The sequence below is a fragment of the Dicentrarchus labrax genome, unplaced genomic scaffold, assembly GCF_905237075.1.
Source record: "Dicentrarchus labrax unplaced genomic scaffold, dlabrax2021, whole genome shotgun sequence".
Lineage (NCBI taxonomy): Eukaryota > Metazoa > Chordata > Actinopteri > Moronidae > Dicentrarchus > Dicentrarchus labrax.
The window spans coordinates 21,083,742-21,111,262 of NW_026136704.1; the positions used below are offsets into that span (position 1 = coordinate 21,083,742).

At 41.7% G+C, this 27,521-nt stretch overlaps 1 protein-coding gene across 1 annotated transcript; it reads right to left on the minus strand.

Moving 5' to 3' along the window:
- On the minus strand, nt 1-27,286 carry ttc9b (tetratricopeptide repeat domain 9B). Its single transcript, XM_051397078.1, has 3 exons — nt 26,481-27,286; nt 5,796-5,978; nt 1-4,544 (listed from the first exon to the last, which is right to left on the minus strand). Exons 1-3 carry the CDS (start codon nt 26,938-26,940, stop codon nt 4,450-4,452), a joined length of 738 nt encoding a protein of 245 aa, XP_051253038.1. The 5' UTR covers nt 26,941-27,286; the 3' UTR covers nt 1-4,449.
- Between the last annotated feature and the right edge of the window lie 235 nt (nt 27,287-27,521).

A 27,521-nucleotide genomic window follows, 5' to 3' on the forward strand; every position in this document is an offset into this window, starting at 1 on the left:
TTCCTCTTTGTTTGAAACTTTATTCATAATCTTCATTTACCAATCGATAGTGCATTCCCGGGCTAGAAGTTCAGTAAAACCAGTGATGGACGCCTGTGATGTTTGGATGTTGAATGGGGGGGGAGGCCTCTTGGGAGCGAGGCGAGAGACAAAAAGGCAGTCATAGCCTCGACGCCACCCCTCCCCCCCCCAGCTTCATGTCCTTATTTTTATTTTTTTCTCTCCATCACTGCAGAAACAAACAGGATGGAGATCTGTGGCTGTGAGGAGCAGCTCTGCGCTCCGGTACGAGTCCCTCAGAGTTCTCCTCCACTGCTGCGTTAACTGGTCGTCTTACTGTGCACAAACAGACGAGTCGGATGAAATGTCACTCGGACAGAAGGGGGGAGAGGGGTCAAAGGGCGTTGCACACACTCTGAGCCGGTTCTGGATCCCTCGATGATGAAGAGGGACGTCAACAGAAATACCAACAAATACAGACACAGTCACAAAGCAGCTCTGTGGAGGAGCTATAGTAAAATTCTGTTTTCTATCTCTTGCTTTTCTTTTCCGTTTCATAAAGTTATTCAGTAAATTAAAGCTTTTCACGACCATAAAACTTTTCATTTTTGTAATTTTTTTTGTACATTTGTATCATATATTCACAAAAACTACTCTGACATTTGACAAACATTTACCTCAAATGACATCAAAGCAAAAGAGAAAGAAATAACACAGCCAGTAGTTTTAATTTTTCCGTCTCTTTTTTGTTGTGCTTTTTGTTGTTTCTTTTCGAAGCTACACTGACGCGGAGACCAAGAATCTCTTTTTGCACAGACAGCGTGTTGTCAGATTATGCTCACGATTACAGCCTCGGAGTCAGCACTGCCATTATATCAAGAACTGATACAGCCAGAAATGAACCTGCTTTATGTGCAGCTAGTTATCCCCAAGGCGGCCGTAGCACGTGTTGAGCTAGAATGACTTAGCACAGCGAGACAAAAACAAGATGGCGGACTGGTGCCATGGAGAGAGGACCACGGGAGGAGACCGATCCCCGAGGGGGCCGTGGGTGAGTAGACTCAGCCCAGGCAGCCATGGAGACCGAGCCTGCAGGTGTTATTCCTCACTGTTTTGTTGATTTATTTCCTCTGGGACACCAGGGGAAGAGGGGAGAAGAGAGTACAGAGGAACATCAGGAGTGACGAAGGTTTCTGGACCTGATGTTTTAACCCCAGAGCTGAGCGATGTTGACAAACTCGAATGTTTCTCACTCTGTTCTTGAGAATTTTCACATTATTTTGGGGTCTGATAATTAGTGATTTACACCAGAGATTTGTCAGCTATCGGTCAAACAAGTGGCGGGATCGAATTAATTTCACTAAGCAAGAAAAAGTAAGATATCTTAAAGGGAAAGTTCAACATTTGTGTTCACTTTCTTGCTGAGAGATGAGCAGTGAATTCAACTGGTTGCCTGGCAACGTAACCCGACTTCACCAGATGGTTTGTTACACACAAACAATCTGGGAAGTCTTTGCTGGAAACTGTTTGGAAAAGAGGAGGCACTTTCAGAAAAATACTTGGCAGGTGACTTCAACCAATCAGATCAATCAAGCGTATAACGTAGTCGAACCAGCAGCATCTATGTTAACCTCTGTAGCAGCTGCCATTGTTGTTTTTGGGCAAACTGTCACTTTTCACACACATCTAGCATTGGACCTCGCCCGTAACTCACGCTGTAGCTGCCAGAAGTTCCTCAAACGACGCTGATTGGTCTGTGATTATCTACCAACTGGTCCCGGCCATAAAAATGTCAAATCGTTGTTTTTAGACATCAGTTTTTGTAAAGATTAAACAAAATATAAAATGTTAATTTGTGATCTTTAGAGGTGCTGGAAGGTGGGCCAGGCTAGCTGTTTTCCCCTGTTTCCAGTCATTGTGCTAAGCTAAGCTAACCGACTGCAGCTTCATGAGACTGGCATCTATTTTAAAATCTGACTCTCAGTGAAAAAGTGAATAAGAAGAGTTCCCAAAATGTCAAACCTTTCCTCTAAGAAAACATGATCATGTTCTGTGTACACTATATAACGATGTGGACTGGATAGGAGCCGATCTCTGCAGATGGAAATCCCTCTCAGAACAGTGGAGATTGTGGCAGGTTAATGCCTGATCATATATTACGTTCAGCCATATGATGTATGGTGATAAATCTCCCAACACTAAACCTTTGTGTTTGTGTCGCTCGGAGCTGCAGCTGCTTTACTGGGGCTGATGGTGGCCTACTTCTCCCTCCAATGGAGCCCTCTCTGTATCATGCCGGTCTCCTCAACGCATGGTGCCGTCTCTCCAGAGTCCCATTGACACACTTAGGTCCCTATTTACCTCCTAGCAGGTCACTGGAAGAAAAGGGGAGGGGAAATCTTTTACAGCATCGTTCTTTTATTTCCTCTTCCACCCTTTTTAAAAAAATTCTTAAGCAGTGAAATTACCTCTTATCTCTCACCTTGGCTGAGGCAGAAGGTGACCCTGATTTATTAAAGGCCTCTTTCTTTTTTCTGTCCAGATTTATTTGATACTTATTCTACTGCTGTGATCACAGTCTGTCCCAACCTTCTGTGTTTATTTATAAAGGGCAGAATGGATAAAATAGAGGTATGAGCAAACAGTGTGGCAGCATGCCATGACAGAAAGCAATAGAGCAGATATAATCCCTATCCCATACATCTGAAGTTACTCTTTGGAGCCGCACGTTACATGCAGGAGTTGTGCTTGCACACGGGAAAGAGTTTCATGGCATCAGAGACGAGGGAAATTCAGGTCATGCTTTCACAAATCATCAATCCAACCTTCTGCAGAACAGGGCAGGCAGATTTAAGCCCGTGGTAAAGCTATCATAAAAGCAACATTTGCATTATCAATGATTCGGCTTTCACAAGTCACAAGAGAAGCAAATAATCTTTATGTATCTTCTGACAGCTATGGCCATAGATATCTGCAGACAGTATCAGCAGTAGTGTTGTCTAATGCTTAATCTGCCCTTACAACTCCATGTTTGGAACAATACTCAAACACAGATAAACTGGAAGAGGAAGAAATCTCAAATGGCACACTCTTGTTGTTGAAGTGCACTAAGTGCTCCAGGACAGATGTGTGTGATTGTTTTCCCTGCACTAACGCTGCCCAGAGTGTCCTCAGCGTGTTATCGATGTCTGGGAAGCTTCGGCATTACCGATAAAAGGTTGGACCTCCGTTTAAAAATTTGAAAAGTGTTTCTCGCTGTGAAACTTTTTAAGTGGATCCCCATCTAGCCAACGCCGGGTTGATGGAACTCCGATCCCATTGGCTATTTTCCGTTGTGACATCATTAACGGGAGAACAGAGAGGGAGGGAGGGAGGGAGGGAGGGGCTTTGACAGTCTCAACAACATCAACAATGACACACAACCCAGGAGGGACTTTGGACAACAGATTCAAGACACACCAGTTTCCACAATAGTACACCTGATAACAGCAAGAACCGAGAATGTTGTCTGTTTGCTGCGCACACAGATGCTATTAACAACCGATTAACTACTACTGAGTATGATGAACACCGAAAGCAAATTAAAAACCCTAGTAACGGATTACAAACACTTGGATTAGCCCTTGAATTGAAAAAACAGTCCAAAAACTGAGATACATGGCATCCAGGAAAGAAAAGTGAGACAGAAGAGCGATAGATTAAGCTTTTTCCTCTACTTAATGAAAGATTTCTCGTGCTAGTCTGTCCCGTAGTCTGGGTAAGGGTCTGAGGGAGCCCTGTTGGGGTTGGATGTACAATCAAATTAAGCTACGGTCTTGATATGTGTCACACACATCTCTCACTATCCCCTGCTTATGCTCTGAACTGCCTCAACGCACACGCACATCCCCACCCTCCTCTCGGTGTAGTCGAGCTCCCCAACCCACCCCCCCACCACTGATATTCTCCGTTCGAAATAAGACGGAGAGAGAGAAGGCAGAGAGAAAAAGAGAGAGCAAGAGAGCAGAAACAAAATGCATTTTATGTTTTTAAAACATTTACTAAATCACGCAAATGTCCATTATTCATATGTATGTTTTGAAGCTCCTTTTTCATTCCACCACATTGACTGTTTCGTATGAGTATAATACAGCATTTTCCTTGTTTTTTGTTGTTTTTTTTTCATGTTTGCTCGACTGTCTGCGTCTGGGGAGAGGAACCACAGCACCTGAGGGAGAAAAAGGGGGGAGAGGAAGAGGGAAGAGAAGGAAAAGGAGGTCAGGTTGCAGACAGCATTTGATATGTCTCCCGTTTGTATCCATCTCTGGCGGGTGATTGGGTCTGTCTCTTCCGTCTGTGGGCTGTGCTGCTGTCAGGAGTCGATAGAGGAGGTGGAGAGAGGGAGGGTCGATGTGGGGACTGCTCGTAGGGTCAAAGGTTGAGGGGTCAGGAGGGTGAAAAGGTCGAGGGTTAGCCCTGGGTCTCTTTGCCGCTCTCTCGTTCCCGCTGTCCACTCTTGCTCATCTTCATCTCTGTCAGCTGGATGTACCGCAGCACGTTGGTGTCTGTGAGGGAGAGAGGAAATGTAGCGTCCGTGAGGCAGAAAGGTTGAAATAAAAAAGGAGGAGTCACATCTTTACTTCAATCAGTGCGATCTTATTTTTCTATGCAGTTAAATTTAGGCTTCTTTCATGTCAGAACAATAGAGGCACAGCATTGACTTTGGTTATGACAGAGCACAAATGTGGCCCAGGTTTCAAGAAGTAAACATGTCATTCACTTTCTCCAATAACATTACAGGAGATCTCTAAAAGAGACAGAACGCGACCTTATAAAAGTGTATACCGGAGGCAAAAATAACTTTGGAAAAAAAGGGCAAAGGCACATGGCTGAATACTTAATATTGTTAATTTTAAATCCCACGAAGCTCATGCAGAGGAAATTACCTGCATGTAGAGACACACTCTGATATTAAAACAGAGCTTGCAGTAGTTGAACGGCTCTGCTTTGTTTATTTAAAGCTTGTTGACTCATGTAGCTCATCAGAGACCTTGCTACCTGATAGGCACTACAGTATTATCATTATTATCATTACTTCTCCACCATTGTGGCTAACAATGTCCTGCCAGTGGTACCGTGATATTCCACTGTTGCAACAAATGTAGCAAAGCCTCAACAAGGGCAAGGAGGAAGAAGAAGACTAAATATGGATCGGTGGCGGTTTCAAGTTATTCCAAAAATCGGCTCTGCAAATATTTTATGAGGAAAGCATCCCAAGGTCTTGAGGACACAAACAGTGCTTTCTAAATGTTGAAAGCAAACTCACCCCTCACCACCAAATTACTAATTTTACTTTTTATCTTTTATTTATTCAGTTAATAATTTTATTACACTTTTACTTTCCAACTGATAAATGGCGTTTTAAAACCTTCTCCGTACTGTTAGGAATAACATTTGTGTGTGTGTGTGTGTGTGTGTGTGTGTGTGTGTGTGGGAGGGAGACAGTGAAACTTGTAATTATGCTAATTTTCTTTCCCTAATAAGTTGTAGAATTGAGGAATAACAAGTTAAACTTCATTATTTTACAAATAAATAAATAGAAAATATCAAGGACATGACGTCATTGTCTTCAATGCAACATGTTCAAATGCTTCACAATCTTGTAGCTCAGGTATTGAAGTTTATACTATATATATATTATATATTATTATTATATAGTTTTATATAATAACCTTAAAACTAAAGAGCTCTGCTTCAACCTGCAGTAATCTGTCACTTGTTATGTGAGTGACACTGAATGCACTGTTCACCCTCACCTGAGGGTTCGCGGTTCTTGGCGTCACGCAGGTAACGTAGGGCACATTCGTAGTCACCCAGGTGATAGAAGGCGATGCCAGCTCGGTACATGGCCTTGAAGTGGTCTCTCTGGTGGCTCAGCACCTTCAGACAGTACTCCTTCACTCTCTCGTAGTTTACCAGCTCCGACTGCAACAGACACGCTGCAGGAAGGAAGGAAGAGAGGGAACAAGTTAAAAATGCTTTTATAAAAAAGAATTGTAATAATGATTTTGTTCATGCAAACACTTTGAGTCTCGTTTAGTGAAGTTTAAACGACAAGTACGTCCCATGAGTGTAAAACAAAGACGGGGATATTTTGCTGACATCTCACTCTGTGTCTTTTAATAGAGCCACGGTGAAATCTAGCCTCCACAGTACTTCCTCAGGATGGCAGTGAGCTGACTATAAATAGCTAATACTAATGTCTCACAGTGTGGAGACACAAAACGTCGTGCAAGCAGTTTGAGCCCCAGGGCAGGAGAGTTGTGTCTCTACGTGCTGCTTTTGAGCTCGACATGCAAAACAGAGAAATGGGAGAAAATTCAGCTTTAGAATGATGGATTGAATACTGAGAGGATGCTTATTCCTCTGACTTAGCAGCTGTGTTGTTACCAGCGGGGGCAGCAGGAGGGACTAGGAGAAGGAGGGCAAGGATGCAGAGATCAAGTGAGCGACAGATACCGCAGAAGTCCGTTGGGATGAGAGAGTGAGTGGCGAAGAACAGAACTGAGGTCAGGACGTGTAAACATGAACCAACTGTAAAAACACCATAAAGTGCAATTGTATGTAGCTGCAGCCTATTCTCAGCAGCTCTGAGATCAGCTGAGGTCGTAATAACTTCATTAGTAAAGACACACACACACACACACACACACACACACACACACACACACACACACACACACACACACAGCTTTTAGTCCACTAAAGCTTTTAAATGCCTGCTGATGGCTCAGATATCTGATCACTCAAACACAATTCCTCTAGTGATCACAAGCACTCGAGGCTTTTCTTTCTTTATACAACACTCCAGTGTCTCTTTATCTATCTGATGATATATCAGAAGTAATTTTCTTTTATCCCTTCTTGTACTTCCACTGTCATATCTCCTCCAGTACTCCAATCCCACCCTTCCCCTCCCTGCTCTGACTCCTTCCTCACCCTCCCACCCTCCCACCCTCCATCCTCCCTCACTCTCCCCTCTGAGTCTGCCCTTGACACACAGACAGCTCTGAGAATAACATGAGTCAGGCACTATTAGCTGGGAGGCAGGGTGAGTCAGGAGTGAGAGACAGAAAGAGGGGAGAAGCAGGGAATGAGGGGCATGGCTGCAGTAGGAGGAGGAAGAGTACGAGACCGGTGGGAGACCAGGGTGAGGAGAAGGGGGAGTGTGTTAAAAGCAGTTACTGGTCCTCTACCTGTCATCTCGCCCTGAACCTCAGAGACTGTCGAAGGTCTGGCCTTGACCGTCAACAACACAAGAGCAAAACACTAAATAATTCATCATGGACGTCAGGGGACGGGCTAATTCAATAACAATCAATGTGTTTTGGTATTTAGTGGTTGAAGTTGTGTCTGTGTGTGTTGTATGTGTCTTTGTGTGTATTGTGTCACTGCCTCAAGCATCACAGCTGTAGACATGAACTTTGCTTTATAACATGCAATTAAAATGGGGATTGAGGGTCTCTGGAGATGCCATTTTAATTTGATCACAATTATATTTATTTAAAAAACATCTGTCCCCTTTTTTGAGTTCAGCAGGAAATCTATTTTATTTTATCTTTTAAATACTTTATTATTTTTATCCATAACATCAGTCCAAGTCAGAGTTATTATGATTGTGTATTTTTCGTCTTTTTGTTTTCAGTTCAGTTTAGTTTTAGTTTAGTTTTTTTATTAGTTTCAGTGTTATAAGGGAGGTATCTGTCAGGGGCAAGATTTAAGAAGTTCAGAATAGCTATTACAATACAAACAGATATCTCTGTCTGCCTCAATAAACATATGCACCAACGCCTTCTCATGGTGTTTGTACACAATATTGTTTCATTTACTTTTTGTTTTCTTTCTAAAATCTAGTTTTTATTTTTATTTCAGTTAACTTAAATGTTTTTTCACAGCTAGTTTTTAGTTTTTAGTTTTAGTTAACTGTAATAACCTTTGTTGGTCCAAGTATTCACATTATTATTCTCAAGAAAAACCTTTTTATCCACCATTTCTCTTGGCTTTCTCCTCTAAAAGTACAATAAATACAGAATGACTGATGTATTTCTTCACTTCACTGGGAATAGGCCTTTTTCACAGCAGATATTTTTACTTGTCGTAGTAGAAAACCACAGTTATTAATGACATGTTTAGAAATAGGTAATTATTCAATTAATTTATTAAGTATTCAGGTTTAGTGTTGCTCAAGTAAATATTATATTCTGGTTTTGAGAAACATGCATATGTCACCTGATCCATCTGTAGTTAGTCAGCAAATCTAAAAATATGATGGTTAATAATGATAATGATCCTCATGGACTGTATTGTTGCTCTTGCTTTTCATTAATTCAGTCAGCCTAAAATCACATTCTGCTAATTATCAACCACTGAGGTAACTCAGTCGGTACAGAAAGAAGTCAGTGGTAAGATCCATCAGGTACTGTAATGATCATGTATACAGGATTAACCGTGTTTCTCAGGTCAAATGTACACACTATATATCCTGAATATGATACTAATGTGCAGGTAAACACAATGTGACAGCCAGCAATCGTTTATTTTATTATTTAAACCTTTTGCTTTTTCTACAGTGACATGTCAAAATGTTGTCAGTGATAACCGCTTTTTACTAAAGGACACAGATTGTTGCTGAACTGGTGCACTTAAATCTGTATCTTCTCTGCATATTATCTCCATAAATTAGACATGTTTTTATGTTTTAACTATTCAACTATTTAGTTTTACAGAATAACTAACTAATTTATTTGGTTGTTTCCTCTTGTCAACGCTTTAAGTTGCCTTTCTTGCATGAAAGTTGTTATAAGGTGAATGCAGACACACCCTAACACTAAAGAAAGCCCGACAATCCTCTTATTCTAAACTTATGACTCAGCCGAGAGGAGAGTACCAAGGTCGGGGCTGTTTCCCGTCTTCTGTGATCGTAAGTGTGTTCAGCCTGGTACAGTGGGAATCACCTCAGATGCCCTCTACCTCTCCTGCACACCTCTCTACACACTCCTCTATTTGTTTTTACAACCGTCCAGCAACGACATGACTACTCTCATCCCTCCACACGCCCATCCATCATCGCCCTCCAGCAGTGGACGAGAGCAGAGCTTTCAGAGGATTCAGTTACAGTCCATAATGGCCTAATGGCTGACGCAGTTAGAGAGTTCACTGGCACTCACACACAAACATATGAGATAATATACACACACACATACACACAGCTACAGTGCATACAGAAGATAGACAGTAACCAATGACATGGACAGAGGCACAAACACAAATTGAATGAGTGGGTGTAAACAAGGGCTGGATATGACATGACAGAATCACAAATGGACAACTTTAAATCCACCTTTTGATGCAAACAATAGTTAAAAAGATAGGTGACGTACAAATACACACACACACACACACACACACACACACAAAAAGCAGTGTGCACAAGTGATGACTGGCCGGCCGCACCCTACTGGCCCATTAGGCAGATGGATGGCATGCCAGAGGAAATGTAGAGTGTGGTGAGATGCATTAAGGGTGTGATAATGACGGGATCATCGGAGCAGGATGGGCAGGGACATAAAAACAGCAGAACAATATCACTGGAGCCAAGGCGTCCCAGTTGCTGATAGAAAGAGACACGTGAGTCTGAGGGTTTCTGTTTGTGCCCTGTATTATCTATAAAAATAGACTGATTCGGCAGCGGTTCCAAACCTGGATGTCTGGACCCCCCTCAAGTGACTGCAAGATAAATCAGAGGATGTGAAATGATAACAAGGGAGGAAGACAGAAACACACATTGCTTCCCTCTATTCTTTTTTCGTTATAGGCTAAATATGAATAGTATTTGGTTGAACTGGTCACAAGCAGTGGACAAGCCCACGTCCATGTTAGATGATTCTGAACCTCATAGTTTACGCCCAATGTCAATGTTCAGTGCCAGTGCAGGAAGTGGTGTGCCCCTTTAATGCATGAAGCCAGGCAGATTGTAAGGATCACCACATCCTTACAATCTGCCTGGCTTCACGGGGAGGTGGGTGGACAGATAGCACCCATGTCACAAACCTGAAGTAAGTTAGTGTTTTTGTTGTCTAATCCTGACTATAATTTATCTGCTGTGACCACAATCTTTTCCTCACTACAAGGCGTTATTAACTGGTTATGAAATAGTTTCAATTTAATACTGATGCCTCTATACATGAGCACACAAGAGCATCGGCGAGAAGATTGGCTATTTCTATAAAGTTATTCTTAATGCCTGCCACACCAGAAAAAATTTTAAGTTTATTGTTATAACAAGATCTTTTTCACACCATCACATCATATTTCCAAGTTATTGCAACAAATTTATCACATTATCACAAGAAACTTTTCTTGTGATAACAACAAACTTGTTATTGTATAACTTGATATTGATCCATAGGCAGATGTGGTTTCGACTGTCATCTTTTTGCAGAATTGTCTGATATTGACATTCTTCTCTGGTCCTAAGTACACATTGCTTTGCATTGTTTTAACAGGTACAGTAGTAGAGTAGAAATTATAAGTTTTGATTAGTTCATCAATAAATTAGTCAATCAAGAGAAAATGTATCTTTTCAGTAATTTTCCAAGCAAAAATGTTAAAAATGGTCTACTCAAATTTTTCAGATTGAGGATTTGTTGTTTTTATTCATATTCATATATGAAAGTAAACTGAGTATTTCTGGGTTTGGAACTGATGGTAGGATAAAACATGGACTCCTCATTATATAAGATGGTCATAATGGTATATTTCACTATTTTCTCCACATTTTTTTTGCAGATGTGGTCAGAAGCCAAAAAGGTTGTGAGCCTGTAATTAGGGGACACACCACAATGCATGCTCCTCAAGTGTCCGTGAGCAAGTCTGTGAAACCCTGCCAGCTCCAGGCTTTCCAGCTGACCCTGAACTTTGACCTCTCTATAAAAAGGCAATTACTCTTCTGACATCAACAACACATCAGATATGGCTTGCTGATTTTTGTTCTGATTAAAAATGCAGTGTTCCCACAGCTTTTTTATTATTAGTACATGTGAGATGAGAGAGGAGGAATAATGAGATGTGACTGCATGAAACGAAATTAGTGGTCCAGACAGGATAGATTTGTCTTAATAAGGGAGCTGATGTGAGGACAGGGACAGAGAATGAGTTGAGGCTGGGACACTGGCCTTGTATGTGCTGATTTAGTGTCACTATGTATGTGTATGTATCTCTTTCTTATTCTGAGGTCTTACTGCCAGAAATAGGAAGCAGAAAAAGATATCTGAATGCCCCCAGAAACCAAGAAAAAAACCCAACAGATGCAAAGCAGCTGTCAAGTGTGAGTGTGTGAATATGTGTCTCTGCCTGCCTTCATGTGCCTGTATGTGTGTGCGTGTGTGAGTGTGTGTGTGTGTGTGTGTGTGTGTGTGTGTGTGTGTGTGTGTGTGTTGCTTGAATGTCGAATGAGAGGTGTGGTGAGTGGGAGTGGTTAACACATGCTCAGGAACCCCACTGGTTTGCTTGAAGCATCATGTCTGAAAAAAACAGAGCTTGCACAGAGACTCGCTTTCATTTAGCTGACAGAGTGCCAAAGCCTGGGAGGAATAAAAGAAAAGAGACATTTGAGAGAGAGTGAAAAAAGGCAGGAAATAAGAGAGACAAGGGGTAAGGGAGGACAGAGATAGAGACAGAGTGACAAAACAAAATCCAGACACAGCCGAGGGAAAATAATGACTGAATTTCTGTATGAAAGGTACAGAGGACAAGAGAGATAGAACGAAGGGGAAAAAGCAGATAGCAAGCCCTTTTCTCCTCCTCTGCTCTCCTACGATACACGTTCTAACTCCTCTTTCTCTCACCTCATCTTCCCTCTGGATCCCATGTTCCCCCCTCTCTCCTCCCTCCTCTCCTGTCCCTCTCCATCACACCACGATCCGGCTAATTTAAAGCCACTCGTGACCCTGGTGATTAGTCTGCTGTCCATCACCTTGTAATTAGTTCTGCGGGAAGATAATGGCAGATGGAGAGACCCATCACTCTCACTGATGCTCTCACACAGACACACAGCCCTCATTTCCTCACACATCCCTCCATCTTTGACCCTCGTCCTTCACCGCTCCTTCTCCTTCCCGGGTATGTGCCCGTCCCTGCCCTCCTCTCACCTTTCACTGCCTCTCCTTTACAAATGTCGTGGTCCTGCAACAGATTTATTTACAGAGACAAATGAACCGTGCGTGTTCATCATCATGAAAGTGCCTCACACATACGCTCTCTGAGCAAAATCCGATCCAACACGCTGACGTCACAGCTCTCGGACAGTGTAGCCGGTCTCTCCAGGCCCACTAAGAATAGCTCCACCCAAAGCGATTTGCGAATGCCTTTCTGTGTTATTGAGAGGGACAGGGCTACGGTTCCCAGCTCGCTTTATCACAAGGGCTTGTCTGCGCTGACATGACACAGCATTTACTGCACCTTCACCAGCCACCACCTGCATTATCATCTTGTTCTTGTGTCTCGATTTCTGAGAAGTTGCTGCTTTTCATCTTGTGTTTCTCTTCTTTTTTTTTTCTTTCACTCCCACAACGCAGCAGATGTTTGTTTTATTATCGCTCATATCACTCAAAACTTGACATAAGGAATATAAAGTAGGCTCTTTCCCTTAGAGGAAATATACATAATGACTGCTGTGATGTATCATTATAAAAGCTAATCTTCTCATCAAGTACATTTCACTTAAAACAAGCAGTGCAGATGATCTCTTTGATTGTGTGTCACTGTAGCGGAAGACTAATGCAGCTCCATATGGTGTCAAAAAAACCCTCATAATTACTCTCTGTTATTAGTCTTGTTTGACTGTGTGCGTCTCACAGGCCTCCGCAGGCTCCTCTGGGGTAGTCGGAAATGTAGAGAGCCGGGAACAGCCTTACAAATGAGTCAGTGACTATTTTCAATGAGCATGATATTCTGAGGAGGACAGGGTGAAAGCATATAGGGTGAGTATAGTAAAGGTTGAGAAGGGGATTTAGAAGATAAGGACTTGAAATCACCAGCATAAATACATAACTGTGTATATTTACAGATACACTGTGAATAATGCATGACTTCGGTTAAAGGAATAGTTCAACATGTTTGAAAATGTTCTTATTGGCTTTCTTGTCAATAGTTAGATGATCACTTTCATATATATCTGTTCAATAAAAGGCATTTCATCAGACCTTAAAGATCTCTTCCAGACACATATTAAGACAAATACAAATAATCTGCTTGGAACAATAACTTTTCAAACTATTTGTGATGTTACAAATCGTACTTGTAGGAACCAATTTGAATTAGCACTTTCCACTTTCAGCAGCATGAATGTGAAAACATCCTTCTAGTGTCAAGCTCTGCACATACATCAATCTGCACAGTGAAGATCAAACATCCAACGGTAGGAACAATATGAAGTTTGTATCTTTGAGTGCTACATGTTTAATTATGGGAAACTCAGTCAGAAAACATGTCCTGATATGTCACACTAACTGAAAATACGAAGCTAAATAGATTCAACTAATCAAATAGGAGCAATACACTGTAAAAAAACATGTCACACAAATTAACAGTTTATATCTCTTTTGTTTAATGTGTACAAAAACTGAAGTGTAAGAACAACTTGTGTTTTATGGTGGTGGTAAGTGTGCTTTAGAGGTGCTAGTATCCATATTTTGTTGCCTTTGGACAGAGCCAGGCTAGCTGCTCCCAGTCTTTATGCTAAGCTAAGCTTACTAGTGGCAAGATGTAACTTCATATTTAGTTAACAGTCCTCTCATCTAACTCTCAACAAGAAAGCAAATAAGCATAATGTCAAAAAATGTCAAAATATTCCTTTTATAAACTCAATCTGTCTCTCATTTATCCTCACATTTGCAATGCTAACCTCACAGCATTTGTCCTACCCCCCCCTCTCTTCCAAAAACCCCACGTTGGCATGTCGATTCCCTCATAACACTGACACTGCCTGTCATGCTTGGAAACTGCTGGTACATCAAACATATTTGCATGGATTACCCACAGTGCAACATTGATCCTGGGAGTGAATTATCAGATTATTCTGTTAGATCTTACAGAGAGCAAAGGGGCAGAGGGAGGCTTTTCTCAACTAGTCCACCTCCCTTGCTGTTTATTGTTTGCTGTATAGTCTGGCCCAGTAGGAGAACATATTGGTCCAGAGAGAGAGAGAGAGAGAGAGAGAGAGAGAGAGAAGAGAGAGAGAGAGAGAGAGAGAGAGAGAGAGAGAGAGAGAGGAGATTTCAATCTGTAAGGAGATTACCCACTTTACTTGTCTACTTGCTACACTTTTACCCCACATCTTCACAAAGAGCCTGGCTACTTTACTCTATCATTTGCACTCTCATACATGGCTCTGCTCTCCTTAAATAGTCGCTGACTCAGAATTAATGAACATCTACTTAAATATTTATACCAGTGAGGAGGCTATCTTCCCTATGACTTCACCAAAGATGAAATCATTTAATGCTCTCCACTGCAAACCACAGTTTCCAGGACATAAACCGTGCCGTAAGACCATGGTACTCACTGTGAGGTTCTTTAAGGCCTCTAAATAAGATGAAGAGCAGTTCATGTAGTTTGAGTTTTATTTAACTCATTACAACTGCTCTTATTTTATATCCTTACATGTCCAAGGGCCAAAGGAGGATCCAGGACTTGCTATATTACTTTTACTCTCATAAGTAAAAACAGGCATTCAAATAGTAGATAAGTGGAGTTTAATAAAGCATAAAAGAGAGTTTTATTGAGGTTATATCTTTATTCCCTGACAGAGACATAATTTTGTTTGGCCCTTAGCTAGCCCATTATCTGATGGCTGATGTCATCTGTGGACACTGGGCAGACCAGATCTTTTGCTACTGTCTTCTGTCAAACACACTGCTTCTACCAAGTCCAACCAGGCACCCTCAAGTCAAACATAAAAAAGTAAAAGTAAAGCTGTGTTTGCTAATATTGATCCACTTCCTGTATTTTTTCAGGCTTGCTTGGATAATCTATGCACATTAGCTAGTGAGAAACATGCTCTGTCCATTACACTGGCTACAAGATAGATGAAATCGTCTCTGGAAAGGTCAACTGAGAAAACTGCCAAATGGTTTGGCTCCGAATGTGATGGAGTCAGCCTCAATCTGTGAGGTAATAAAGCTTTCACACTAAGTACCTGATGTAAATAAATGGCTAATGCATGAGCTTTCATAATTTCCAAAAGTGATGCAGCCACGTGTTGGCAGTCTGTTGTGTTTAGAAAGCCGTCACAAAACACACAGTATGGCTAAATAGTACCAGTGTTAGAGAATTTGGATCACAGCTAACAACCTGTATCATCCTGGACCGAGCAGCCAAAAACATCAACCAAACAGCACGTAGACTTTACAACCTTTCGGTAACTTTGGCCACCTGGGGGTAGCTGGACAGCAAGCTGTAAACACAACAATGACTATCAATATAAACTGTTTACTTTTTTTTTACCTATTTACACATCCAGCAGACGATGGGTAAAATTAAGATTCATTTGGAGTTGTCCCTTCAGCTCTGTTTTTGGAGTTGATAAGGCTCTTTAGTCGCTAAATGCGCTGTGTTTACCACAGTCGGTAACTGTGTCTGTCTGCCGTTTGATGCTGTGCAGGTAGTGCACGCTTAGTTTTTTCCGGTTTTTAGTTTTTACTGAAATGGCTGCCTGCTGCAGCTGAAACCTACACCAACAAGAGCAGTGGGAGTGAACCAAAACAATAAAGATGTGGGCCATAAAACCAAAACAATAAGTGCTTTTCCATCCACCTGTTTTTGCAGTGCAGTACAGCAAAAAAGTCATGGTTTCTAACCCACCAGCCGGCTGGGGTCTTTATATGGCCGGGGGGTTTGTTCTCCCCGTGTCTAAGCAGGTTTCCTCTGGATGCTTCGGCTCCTTCCCACAGTTCAAATGCAGGTTTTTGGCGAATAAAATATGAGCGTGAAAGTTGTTTGTGATGAACTGGCGACCTGCCTCTAACCCAATGTCAGCAGACAAGGAGTTATAGATAATGGATGGAGGGATGTTTTTATCCACTATGGAAATGTGAAAATAAATTATTATGTTTGGCTGAGGTGGTAAATGTGATGTATCTACAAAATGCAACAAAGAGGAATCAAAACATCATGATGTACATGAAGCATGTGAACTAAACATCACACGTCACTGAGACGTCAAAGAGACAGAAAATGGCAACAGACAAAAACATCCAACCTGTACGGCGTGATGAAGAGACTGTAACGTTTATAATGTATTCCGCCAACCGTTCGATGGCCTCAGCTCCAATTACAACAGTATTGGATGGAAACTTTCTGGAAATTTACACTGGATGTAACCTGTATTATGCTGAATGTGTTATAAGGAGTTCGGTCTAGACCTGCTCTATTTGAAAAGTGTCCTTAGATAACTTCTGTTATGAATTGGCGCTATACAAATAAAATTGAATTGAATTGAATTGAATTGAATTGAATTGAAAGATGCTCTGAAGCTGAGGTGATAATTATCATCAATACAAGCAGCCCCTTTCACACACAAGTAGTCATTTGATCCATTTATGTTGATTATAGCAGCTTTAAACTTCATATTCTGACTCTATAATTGACCTTTTTTTAACGTTTGACCGCACTGGTGTGAAACTGCTGGTAAACCTGCTCTGCTGTGGATCACCCTCGGTGCTGGATCAGCAAAACGGACTCAACACAACCTTTACATTTCACTGCCACTGACAGGTTTTCAATGTCAACCCCCAGCAGTGCATGTAATGAAGCATTCAGTGTCAGGCCGGACCAGACCGTGTAGGGAAAGCTCAGATAGCGACCAACATGGCTTTTTATCAGCACGGAGCTCAGAGGATAAATATAAACAGCCAAATGGTTTATTCTGTACTGTCCACTGGAGCAGGGGGTGTTAGATATGCGCAAATAGGTTCAGCAAATTCCCATTACTGATGGCTTACAGAGGATGAATATTCTGCATTTCTACATCTATCTTCCTTTTGCACTTGCTCTCTCTCTCTCTCTCTCTCTCTCTCTCTCTCTCTCTCTCTCTCTCTCTGAGGGTGTCAGAACAGGGCATCTGTTTCAGTTTCCTCTCAGCTGATGCCATGACTTTCAACTATGGACTAAAAAAAGCTTTGACAGACAATTTCAGTTTATTCATTACTTCACAAAACTGTCAGTTGAAAAATGATCCAACAGACAAATCACACACAACGCATATCACAAACATACACGAACACACGGGCACAGGAAAAGCATTATAATAAATCCCTGAGGTGTCAGCACAATGAGATAAACTTAATATTGCTGAAGGTACTTCTTTAATTCACGTTCCTAGCTGGTTAACTACTGGGAGGACATTTTATTTTTTGTTATGCACAGGGATGCACTGATTGATAAATTATGGGTTGATACCGTTATTTAAAATAAGAATTTAGCTGATAGCCGATACCAATACCAATATTCTGTTGTTTTTATTTATTCACTCTTTTGTGAGACACAGAGCTCAACAGCCGCCCACTGTCCGTGCTAGTACATGGAGCACATACAGTACAAGTATTTGCATGCAATCTGTGCCAATGCTGGAACAAGGACGTGATTATTTCTCCAATATCTGAGCTGGAAATAACTACCAAAACATGTAGCAAAATTTATGTGACGCAACAGATAAACAGCGGCCATTGACATTGGTGAATGCCATATTATCTGCAGACGGGCCAATGTGAGTCAACAAGGCCAATACTGGCCGATACCGATGTTAAGCACATCACTGTAGTGCAACCAGACGCCACGCTGATCATTTTTGGCACATCAGAGACACTAACCACATTAAATGTGCCTTAAAGACTGTTAATTGCTCACAGCCTTCTTCTACTACAACACTGGAAAACAACTGAACCATACAGCATTGGCTAATTGATTTGTCAGAAAGAATCTCTGACATCTTTAAGTTTTTTTGTGAACAGAAGAGAGTGTACAGTACAGACGATCAATACTGCTGAGGAAGAATAACTCTGGTGATTATCTGATTTTTCCTTTAGTGAAATGTCTCAAATGTCTTGCTGATTCCATAACATTTGTACGTAGCATCATCAGGTCAGAATGTAGTTTATTTATTTCTCTATTAAAATATCTGTCTGCTTGTTGTTTTTTGTTCTTCCCAGTGTTAACTATCCTCACTATCTATTCTGTTTACTATTGAACTGGCTTTGTTTTGTGTGAAAGAATTTAAGTATTAAACTGTACCAACGTAGTGAACACTTAGAGAGCTTTAGTTAAAAATAGATTTTAAGAAAAAAAGCACAATACAAATATTGGCTTGTTGCCTTCATGTCCTCCTATTCTGTCTCCCTCTCCATCTCTCCCACTGAGCCCTTGCCTGTTCCCTCTCTTTCCTTTTCTTCCTGACAGATGACTGAATCTTATTTACTCTTTTGACAGGACTCATCTGGGCCTGTCAGGGCTCTGATATAAATCAGTTTGGTCTGGATTGAATTTCTCCGCGTCGTCTTCCTCACAATAAAAAAAACCTAAACAAATGCGTCTCTAAAAACCCTCCTTCACTACTTAGAGGTCATAGAGGCAAGCATTTTCCTCCTCTCTTTCCCTACTTGTCACTCTCCTTTACAGTCCTACCCTCCCTCCTCTGTCGTATAATCCCATCATATTTAAGAGTTCTGTCCAGTTTTCTCCCGCTCCCTTGGTTTTACTCCCTCCCCCATTTCAGCCTCTGCATCTTTTCTACTGATTCACCCCTTCCCCCATCCTCCAAATCTCTCTCTCTCTCTCTCTCTCGATCTCTCCTTGCGGTGAGGTAATAGAGTGGGCACTGTATAGTAAGAGAACGGTACAGTGTGAGTAGAGGGAGTGCCAGTCGTACCCCTGACAGCAATGCCACGCCATCTGCAGCCCTGGCACACGACGCTGCCACGGCTCTTGTTCTGCTCTGTCCACCCCTTCAATGGCAGACGTACACGCACGGAGGGAGGAAAAACACCAACCAAACCTCCCCCCATCCCCCTTCTCACCCTTGCATGGCATCTCTTTCCCTCCTCCATCCTCCTACGAGCACATTGTTGCTTACTTCTCTCCAAAGCAGCGGACATGGCCTTTTCCTCTCCCAACTGCTTATACAACCCGTCGTAACCTTAATCTCACATTTCTTCTTCCAATCTCCTTTCGTCCTCACTCTCTTCTTATGCCTTTATCTCGTGCACTCCACCAGGTCCCTCGGTGACAGAGTTGGCAGGAGATGAAAGGGAGGAGTTTTCTTTTCTGTTCTGCTTTTCTAAGCAAGCTTTGAGTGTTCACTAGCTGCTTGTTAGAGTGGACTAGTGAAATCAACCCGTCTGTGGTGTTATTCATCACTGACATTATTCTAATACAGCCCCCACCTGAAGCAAGACTGGGCTTAGAGGCTCTGATGTGGTAAGTCTTCAAGGTTGTTGAGGAAATGCAGCGATAGCACTAAAGCTCTGTGTCTTAGGATTGATGATCAAGGCAGCGTTTTTTTTTATCTTTGGTCCAGCAAGGAACAGATGTTGATGCCACCAACAGCCTCATTAAATCTTTAGTACAAGGCCTGTAATTGCATGTCATGGTTTAAAAGTTCATGGATGGCCTCAAGAAATGTCCCTCAGGCTCTGAAAGAGTGTGTTCTGGCTGAGCGATCCCAGTGCGTTTACACCTGGCTTTAACATGTGTTTTTCCTTATCCAGATAATGTATCTAGATACAGATCATATTTTAATGGGGTCACACATTCAGAAAAAGATGACTGTGGCACTTGTTCTAACCAGAAATAGATGTTCCTGGTTGGCTGCTCTAATCCATATTCTTATATTAACAATGGATCAAATGATGTCAAACCCTTAATAATCACCTGACTCTGCAGTCCCTTCATCTGTAAGGAGCATTTTAGGGGTTTTAAGGTAATTGTTTTGGTTTTCAAGCCCTCAACTTAACAGTTACTGTAATGACTTTAACTGCTCTCATGGTATTGTTTCTATCAAAAAATTAGCTCTAAAAGGTTTGCATGAGAGAGTGTTTTCATGAGTCATACCGTCACTTTGTGGTTATACCGTACTAATCACAGCTTGTGGCTGTATTAAACATATTTTATTTCCTTGTAAACAGAAAATTAAACTGAGTTTTTTGTAGATAAGGCAGCATGAGATGCGTATTATAAACTACAACAGCACAGTGACAGCACCAGTGTTTACTGTCAGTAAATGCCTCATTCAGGTTAAATTATCCAACTCCATAGCTGCTCCATAACAACATCATCAACTGGTTAATGTAAAATCTGAAAACCATGTTTGCTTCTTTCCCTGCAGAAAAAAATGTTTGTGTATTTATTTTCATTCCTCTAACTTTTTTTCTTTTAAATGTCGACGAGTGGGTGGACATTGCTGGATCATCATCATGGCAAGCAGTTGAATAAAAAGGTGGCTGGTGTTACAAAACAAACGATTTCACTCATCCCTTCCTGCTGCGCCTCTCCTAAGACTGTGACTTATGACTCATTCACAGATTGAGCCAGTCAGGAGGAACAAAGGGAGATTTCAGGGAGAGATGAGAGCGGGCAGGAGTTAATGAAAAGTCAGATTGATCGCTCTCACAACAGGATCACACCATAATGCTCCCTGTTTTATTCTCCGTTCTAATGTGCATTTCAGCCGATTAAAACTTACTATAGCCTCTGAACTGGTTGATACAAGTCTGTCTGCGCACTGTTTATGTAAACTCGAAGTAGCTGCTGTTGAAAGTGCTTCTTCGTGATCAATATTGGGAAAAAGAGCAAACAAACCTCAGTCACATCTGTTATTTCTGTATGTGCCTCCCAGTGTGTTTGTGGTGGGTGGATGGATGACTGAGGCGGGCAGGCAGGCAGTCTGCCTCTGGCCAACATGTTGGACCACTGTGAACTGCGACAGACACAGACGGTGGTGGTGGTGTAACCCATTTAGATACAGCCCTAGAGGGACACAGACTCAGGGTGTCTCCTTAACAAGGAGAATAGGACTTCATCATCCATCATCTTTCTGTTTGACAGAATCAGGTGACATGTTGTTGGTGTATTTATCTGTTTCTCTTCTCTTTAACCACATTCACTCCCCTATATATTGTTAGAAACTCATATTTTCTATCTATTTTCTAGCCAGCATCGGAATTTAACAATCTCCTGCATTCCTGAATTATTTCAGTTTTCTGAAAACCCTTTTACTTCCCATCTTGTGCTGAACTGGCAGCAGAGCCCCTCAGCATTCAGTAATAACGTCTCACTCATCAACATTTTAAAAAGATGCTGTGATTGACAAAGAAACCAATGGGAAGAAGTAAAAGTAGCAAAATCGCAGTGTAAAAACACAGGTACAGGTCTTGCACTGAAAATGTTAGGCTACTTGAGTATAAGTATGTCAATATTAACTAAGAACTATTGTTTAGATTATTTTCTTGATTAATTATTTGTCCAACAGAACGGAAAGCAACAAATCATTAATACTGAGATCTCTAAAATCAGAGAATACGTTTTCATTTAAATTTTTCATTAAAGAATTTATCCAAAGAATGATGCTTGGTTATCAAAATAGATTTTCTGCTAGTCAACTAATATATAAAAGACCAATTTTTTCATCTCTCTAAAAAGTAAAAGATGCAAAACATTATATTACTTTAATATAAATGTGTAAGTAGTATTTCACTGTTGTAGTTTAACTATCAACTAACATAAGATCATCATATGTCATAAATTGTAAATCTTAATTTATAAAGTAACTAGTGATTATAGTTATAGATTATAGTACAGATTATAATGTGGAGAAGTAGAAGTATAAAGCTGCCAAAAATGGAAACACTCCAATAAAGTACAATTACCTCAAAATTGTAGTTAAGTACAGCTCTTGAGTAAATGCACTGTGGTTACTTTTCACCAATGCGATGAGAGAAAAACCTGCCCTCATCACAACAAAGTCAAGAAGACGAGTAAAACACACACACACATCAACTCACAAACACACACGCACACCAATACACTTAAACAAAATCAGCAATGTCAGCAATGGAAAGAACGGCAGGACGAGCAGAGCTGAGAGCAACCCCTGCTTCACTCCTACCACACACACACACACACACACACACACACACACACTGCACATTCCCTTAGCTGCTGTTCCTCAGGCCTGTGAATGCTGACACAAACAAACAAACAAACAAACACAAGACTGTCCACACACATACAGTCACTCTCACATGTGTGACGGCTGCTTCTGTTGCTCTCCTATCATGCGTCAGAGCCAAAGACAGCCGCCCAATCAAATGGCAGCTGCTCGCTCATAACCACGGTGACCACCGTCTGCCCAGCAGCACTCTGGGTAACCAGGTGGAGCTGCACAACAAAGACCTGCAGCTGGATTACTACAGTATGCACCCAGTGAGTCACTGTTTAATTGGAGTTAGACTGAGAGACTACCTGTCATCTGTCTTACTGAATTAACTTCCATTTTGTTTTACACATAATCACAGACGAAGGCCAATAAGGACAAAAGATAGTTTATTATATTGTTTTCTAACATTCCTGAGGAACCTCATGATTGAAAGTATAACTGTGATATTCAGAGTTCGGTAAGAGCTGATCACAATATTATCTCTAAGTAACAGTATTCATCACAAATGACCATGTTCATCCCAAAGAGTCAAATGTTTTTTGCAGTTTGCAACTAACTGAATGCCGCTGACGACCTGGTAATGAGAGCTGTGAAGTCTGTAGAAGAAACTAGAGTGGCCGGGAAACTCTACCCCTGGCCCTACCTATAGACAGTGTTTGGTTTGTCCGTTCTGGGCTACTGTAGAAACATGACGGACTCCATGGAAGGTGACCCGCGCCATGCATGGATATAAAACCTCTCATTTTAAGGTAACAAAAAAACACAATGATTCATATATTCAGGTGATCATAAACTAATGAAAACACAGTTATGAATAATATATTCCATTTCTGTCAGTAAATCCTCCTAAATGTTACACACTGAACCTTTAAAGTAGATCAAACCAACCGGTATATATTGTGTTGTGATGCTGTATTGATTCATATCAGTTTTTGTGTTTAAACAACCGCTGACAGCAGTGTTGTAATCTATGATGTTGGATGTTACAGAAACTGTGATAAAGACAAATGCAGATCCTACTGTAAATCTAATTTTAAACTCACCTTTTATGAATATGATGGTATGTTCTTTATACTATTACTAGATTCAAAGATTGTAATATATATTGCTTTTGTTACAGGATCCCAATATATTGCAGCCATAACATTATGAGCACTGACAGGTGAAGTGAATACCACTGATTATCTGGTTATCATGGCTCCTGTCAGTGGGTGGGATACGTTAGGCAGCAAGTGAACATTTTGTCCTTAAAGTTGACGTGTCAGAAGCAGGAAAAATGGGCAGCGTGAGGATTAGAGCGAATTTGACAAGGAGCCACATTGTGATAGCTAGACGACTGGGTCAGAGCATCTCCAAACCTGCAGCTCAGTCTGCAGTGGTCAGTACCGATCAAAAGTGGTCCAAGGACGGAAAAGAACCGGAGACAGGTTCATGGCTCATTGACGCACGTGGGGAGTGAAGGCTGGCCCGTGTGGTCCGATCCAACAGACGAGCTACTGTAGCTCAAACTGCTGAAACAGTTAATGCTGGTTCTAATAGAAAGGTATCAGAACTCACAGTTTGTTGTGTATGGAGCTGTGTGAAGTGTTCAAAGTTAAGGTGCCTTATTAAAAGGTGAGGCTGGAATGTTCTCATAGTCAACAAACCAAACAATTAATTGATCCTACTAACAAGTATTTCCTCTGTATAGACTTATTTATCTGATTCCTCTGTGCCTTACAGCTTCGTGTTGTACAGAAACTATTAAATACAAAGTCCTGCAAAGGAAATACCCACTAGAGCACCAAATGTGCATTAATCCACGGCTTAAAATAGTCCAGAATAAATGCACTATTTCCTCTTGTTTAAGTAATGTTTGCTAAAATCCCAGAGCCCATCTGTTGGGCATATTAACTATATGTAAATCTGCAGTAGAAACAAATGGGCTGGGTTGTGAGACAGATAAGTTGGAAAGTACTGAGAGACAGACTAACACATTGTTGTTTTTAGTCTTACGAGGGATTTGTTGACAATAGCTCATGTAGTATTTAAGATAGCCACAAACATAAGCCATAACGTGACAGAGAGATAGTGGGGGTTCAAAGGACCAGTGTGCAGGATGAAACGATGAAAAAAAAAAAAGACCCAGTGTTTGGTTTGTCCATTTTGGGCTACTGTAGAAACATGGTGGTCTGTACATTAAAAACGTCTCATTCTAAGGTAACAAAAAGGTAATATTTCTTATTTTCAAGTGATTATACACTAATAAAAACATAATTATGCATATTATATTCCATTTCTGCCAATAGTGCCTCTTAAATGTTAGACACTGGACCTTTAAAGGAGTTTTCTGATGTGAAATAATGTGGAGCAGACATCTTCTGTCATACAAATGGCTCTATCAGCAGGAATATGAATGTAAAGATCCAATATATAAACATCTTAATCCATGTTAACACAATCATTGATGGCAAAGCAAGTGGAGCGAGGTTTCTTTGTGTGTGTGTGTGAGTGCGCATGTGCACTGTTTGAGGCAGCAGTGAGGGGAGGGCATGAGCCGTATTAATACAACAACAGGGGAAAGGCCCAGCGATGGTTGCCATGGTAAATATGGCCCCCTGTCGCGTGCTAGCAGTCCCTTCCTCCCCCTCGTCTCCCCTTTCTGTACCACTGCTCACTACTATTCCTCTCCACGCCTGTTCTTCCTCTTACTGACATCCCTTTAATCTCCTTCTGTCTCTTCCACCATATCTTCTGCTCCATCCTTCCCCAATTCTACCTTTTTTTTTAACTTCCTTATTACACTCTCTTTCTCTCTTCCTCGCTTCCTTCCCTCCCCCATCTTTCCTTCACGCCACACTGGTCTCCCTACTGGCTCCAGACAGGCCCTGAACGCTGCGCAGAACAAGGCGACCTTCAATGCATCATAGCAGGCTGACTGGGCAGCGCCTGGGACGGCCAACGAGACACAACATCATGCCACAACTTGTGACCCAAGATCACAACGTCGACATACATATGTAGCGATGTGATATTACTGCTGTAGTGAGCACCATTCATCATCTCCTCCTGGGTGTCAACATACGTCATGATATATTGAGCACATACTGTAGTCATAATTACATTATTTTCACAAAGGTGGCAATATATTCATGATTATAGCAGTTCTTATATTGCTGTAACCATATTGTGGGTATTTATTGATGCAGTAAATTGCGATACACTAGTTTGTTTTTAAATGAACACTAAACACTCTGAAAATCTAGCTTTAGTGCCGTATAAAACTGTATTAAATGTTAAATTCTGACAACAATGTTCAGTGTATTTCACAAAAAAATGATGAAAATAGAGACGAAAGGTGTAGTTGATTAATTTATTAGTGGATCAGCAGAAAATGAGTCCATTTTGATAATCGATAGCCACAAAAGCCTCAAACATTTCATAGATAAAGTTTATGAAATGTAAGTATTTGCAGATTTTCTTCTGCTTTATATCATTTTAAAGTGACTGTTGGTTGGACAAATCAAGAAATTAGAAGACGTCACTTCATAAACTACATTTTATAGACCAAATGATTCAGTGAGAGAATAATCGCTGATTGCAGCTATAGTTTAACGAGTTTACTGTAGCACACTCATATAACTTTATTAAAAGTTTGGTGCAGTTACTACAGCAATGAGTTGATCTTGTCTGTGCTCATTTAACCCTGCACAGTCACTGCATTAGACACCAGCCTTACATCACCCATTGGACGGTTCAGGGGAGGTCTTCTCACCTCAGACCCCCCCCCTCTTGTGAAATGTTACAACACAAACAGTGCGGAGCAACTTGTACTCATACATACATAATGAAAACATTATGTCCTTTGTTTATGTACTTGTCTTTTATTTGAACGCAGCAGGAATAATGTGCAGAAAGAAAATGGTTCACAAACAAAAGAGAAAAATTAGCAATGACAGTGTGTGTCCATTTAATTGTGACACTAAAGCACTAATTTGGTCGGACAGTGTTATAAATCCATTAAATCCACTAAAGCGGCACCATGTGGGCTACTATTGGTCAAATCAGTGTGCATCTGCTGTTTCACCTGCCTCTGCGCCAGAGAAAGACAGCACCTTGCAGAAATAACCACCGACTACCACCTTGTGTAAACCCGGTGAACCGGGACGAACAATGGTGTCAGCAGTGCTTACTTCAGGCGGGGGGTTGCGGGGTTGTGTGTGTGTGTGGGGGTGGGTGGGGAGTACCGGCTCACCTGTCAGGCTGTCGTAGCACTCGATCTCGGTGCTCTCCACGGCTCTCCGCTGCTCCTCGGTGAGCTTGGCCGCGGCTTGGTTGAGCAGGTTGACCTCGGAGCCCGTCGTCCCGTCGACCACATGCACCCCTTTGAGTTGCAGCAGCGCCCGGTGGTACTTGCCAATCGCTTCCCGAAATTTCTTCTCCTTGTAGCAGCGGTGACCCTCCACCTTGAAGTCGATGGCTTTCTGGATCTTCGACTCCATCTCCATTTCGGCGGAGCCGGCTCGGTACCCGCCGCCGTCGACTCCGGCGGCCGCTGCCAGGCTCCGGCCACCGGTCTCCGGGTAGCTTTTTAGGCTCTTTATCGGGTGTTGTTTGGCTTCCATGTCTCTCAGTGAAAGCGCCGGGAGCGGGCCATGGTGCTCGGACACGAATGTGTGTTTAGTTGGGGAGGACCGGAGCAGCGTGCTGTGCATAAAGGATGTGGGACGGAGCGGCAGAGGCGGCTGGGCAGGCGGCGGCACCGGAGAGACGACGAGCCTCGAAAAAACAACAGAAAACGGCTTCAGAAACCGGATCGTGAGCTTGTGCTTGAAGAATAAACGTAAAAACGTAAAATAGAAATGTAATAAATTAAATGTTTTGCGGCCACAAGCGGATAAACGAGGCTTGAACAACTGACAGGGACATCCTGGATTTTCTTCCCACCGTCGGAAAGGAAAAAACCTCCTACTGACTCCTCTCGCGGAAGGATGCTCGTGTGGATTTCTATGGTTGCAGCCTCCGAGGCACGCGCAGCTTCAGCACCACAAACAGCGCGCACACACTTTACACAGCCCCTTTACCGCACAGCATTGTGGGAAGGGAGAAAGAAAAGAGTAGAGTCGTGAGGCGTTGCTGCAGTCAAGATTTTAAATGACAGAAAAATAATAAAAAGGAAAAAACGTGCAGAAATATTCAGAAATGATCGATTAATTTAAAAACGATACTGTAGTTTGGTAAAATAAATCTATTAATGATAAAATAATTCTTATATCTGTTTATAAATAATAACTTA

What these genes read in the sequence shown, in the direction of transcription:
- ttc9b (XM_051397078.1), bottom strand. Translation starts at nt 26,940, where the DNA reads ATGCACAGCACGCTGCTCCGGTCCTCCCCAACTAAACACACATTCGTG. An exon ending in GTGCTACGACAGCCTGACAG is followed by an intron (nt 5,979 to 26,480) that starts GTGAGCCGGTAC and finishes TCCTTCCTGCAG; the next exon opens with CGTGTCTGTTGCAGTCGGAG. An exon ending in CAAGAACCGCGAACCCTCAG is followed by an intron (nt 4,545 to 5,795) that starts GTGAGGGTGAAC and finishes TCTCCCTCACAG; the next exon opens with ACACCAACGTGCTGCGGTAC.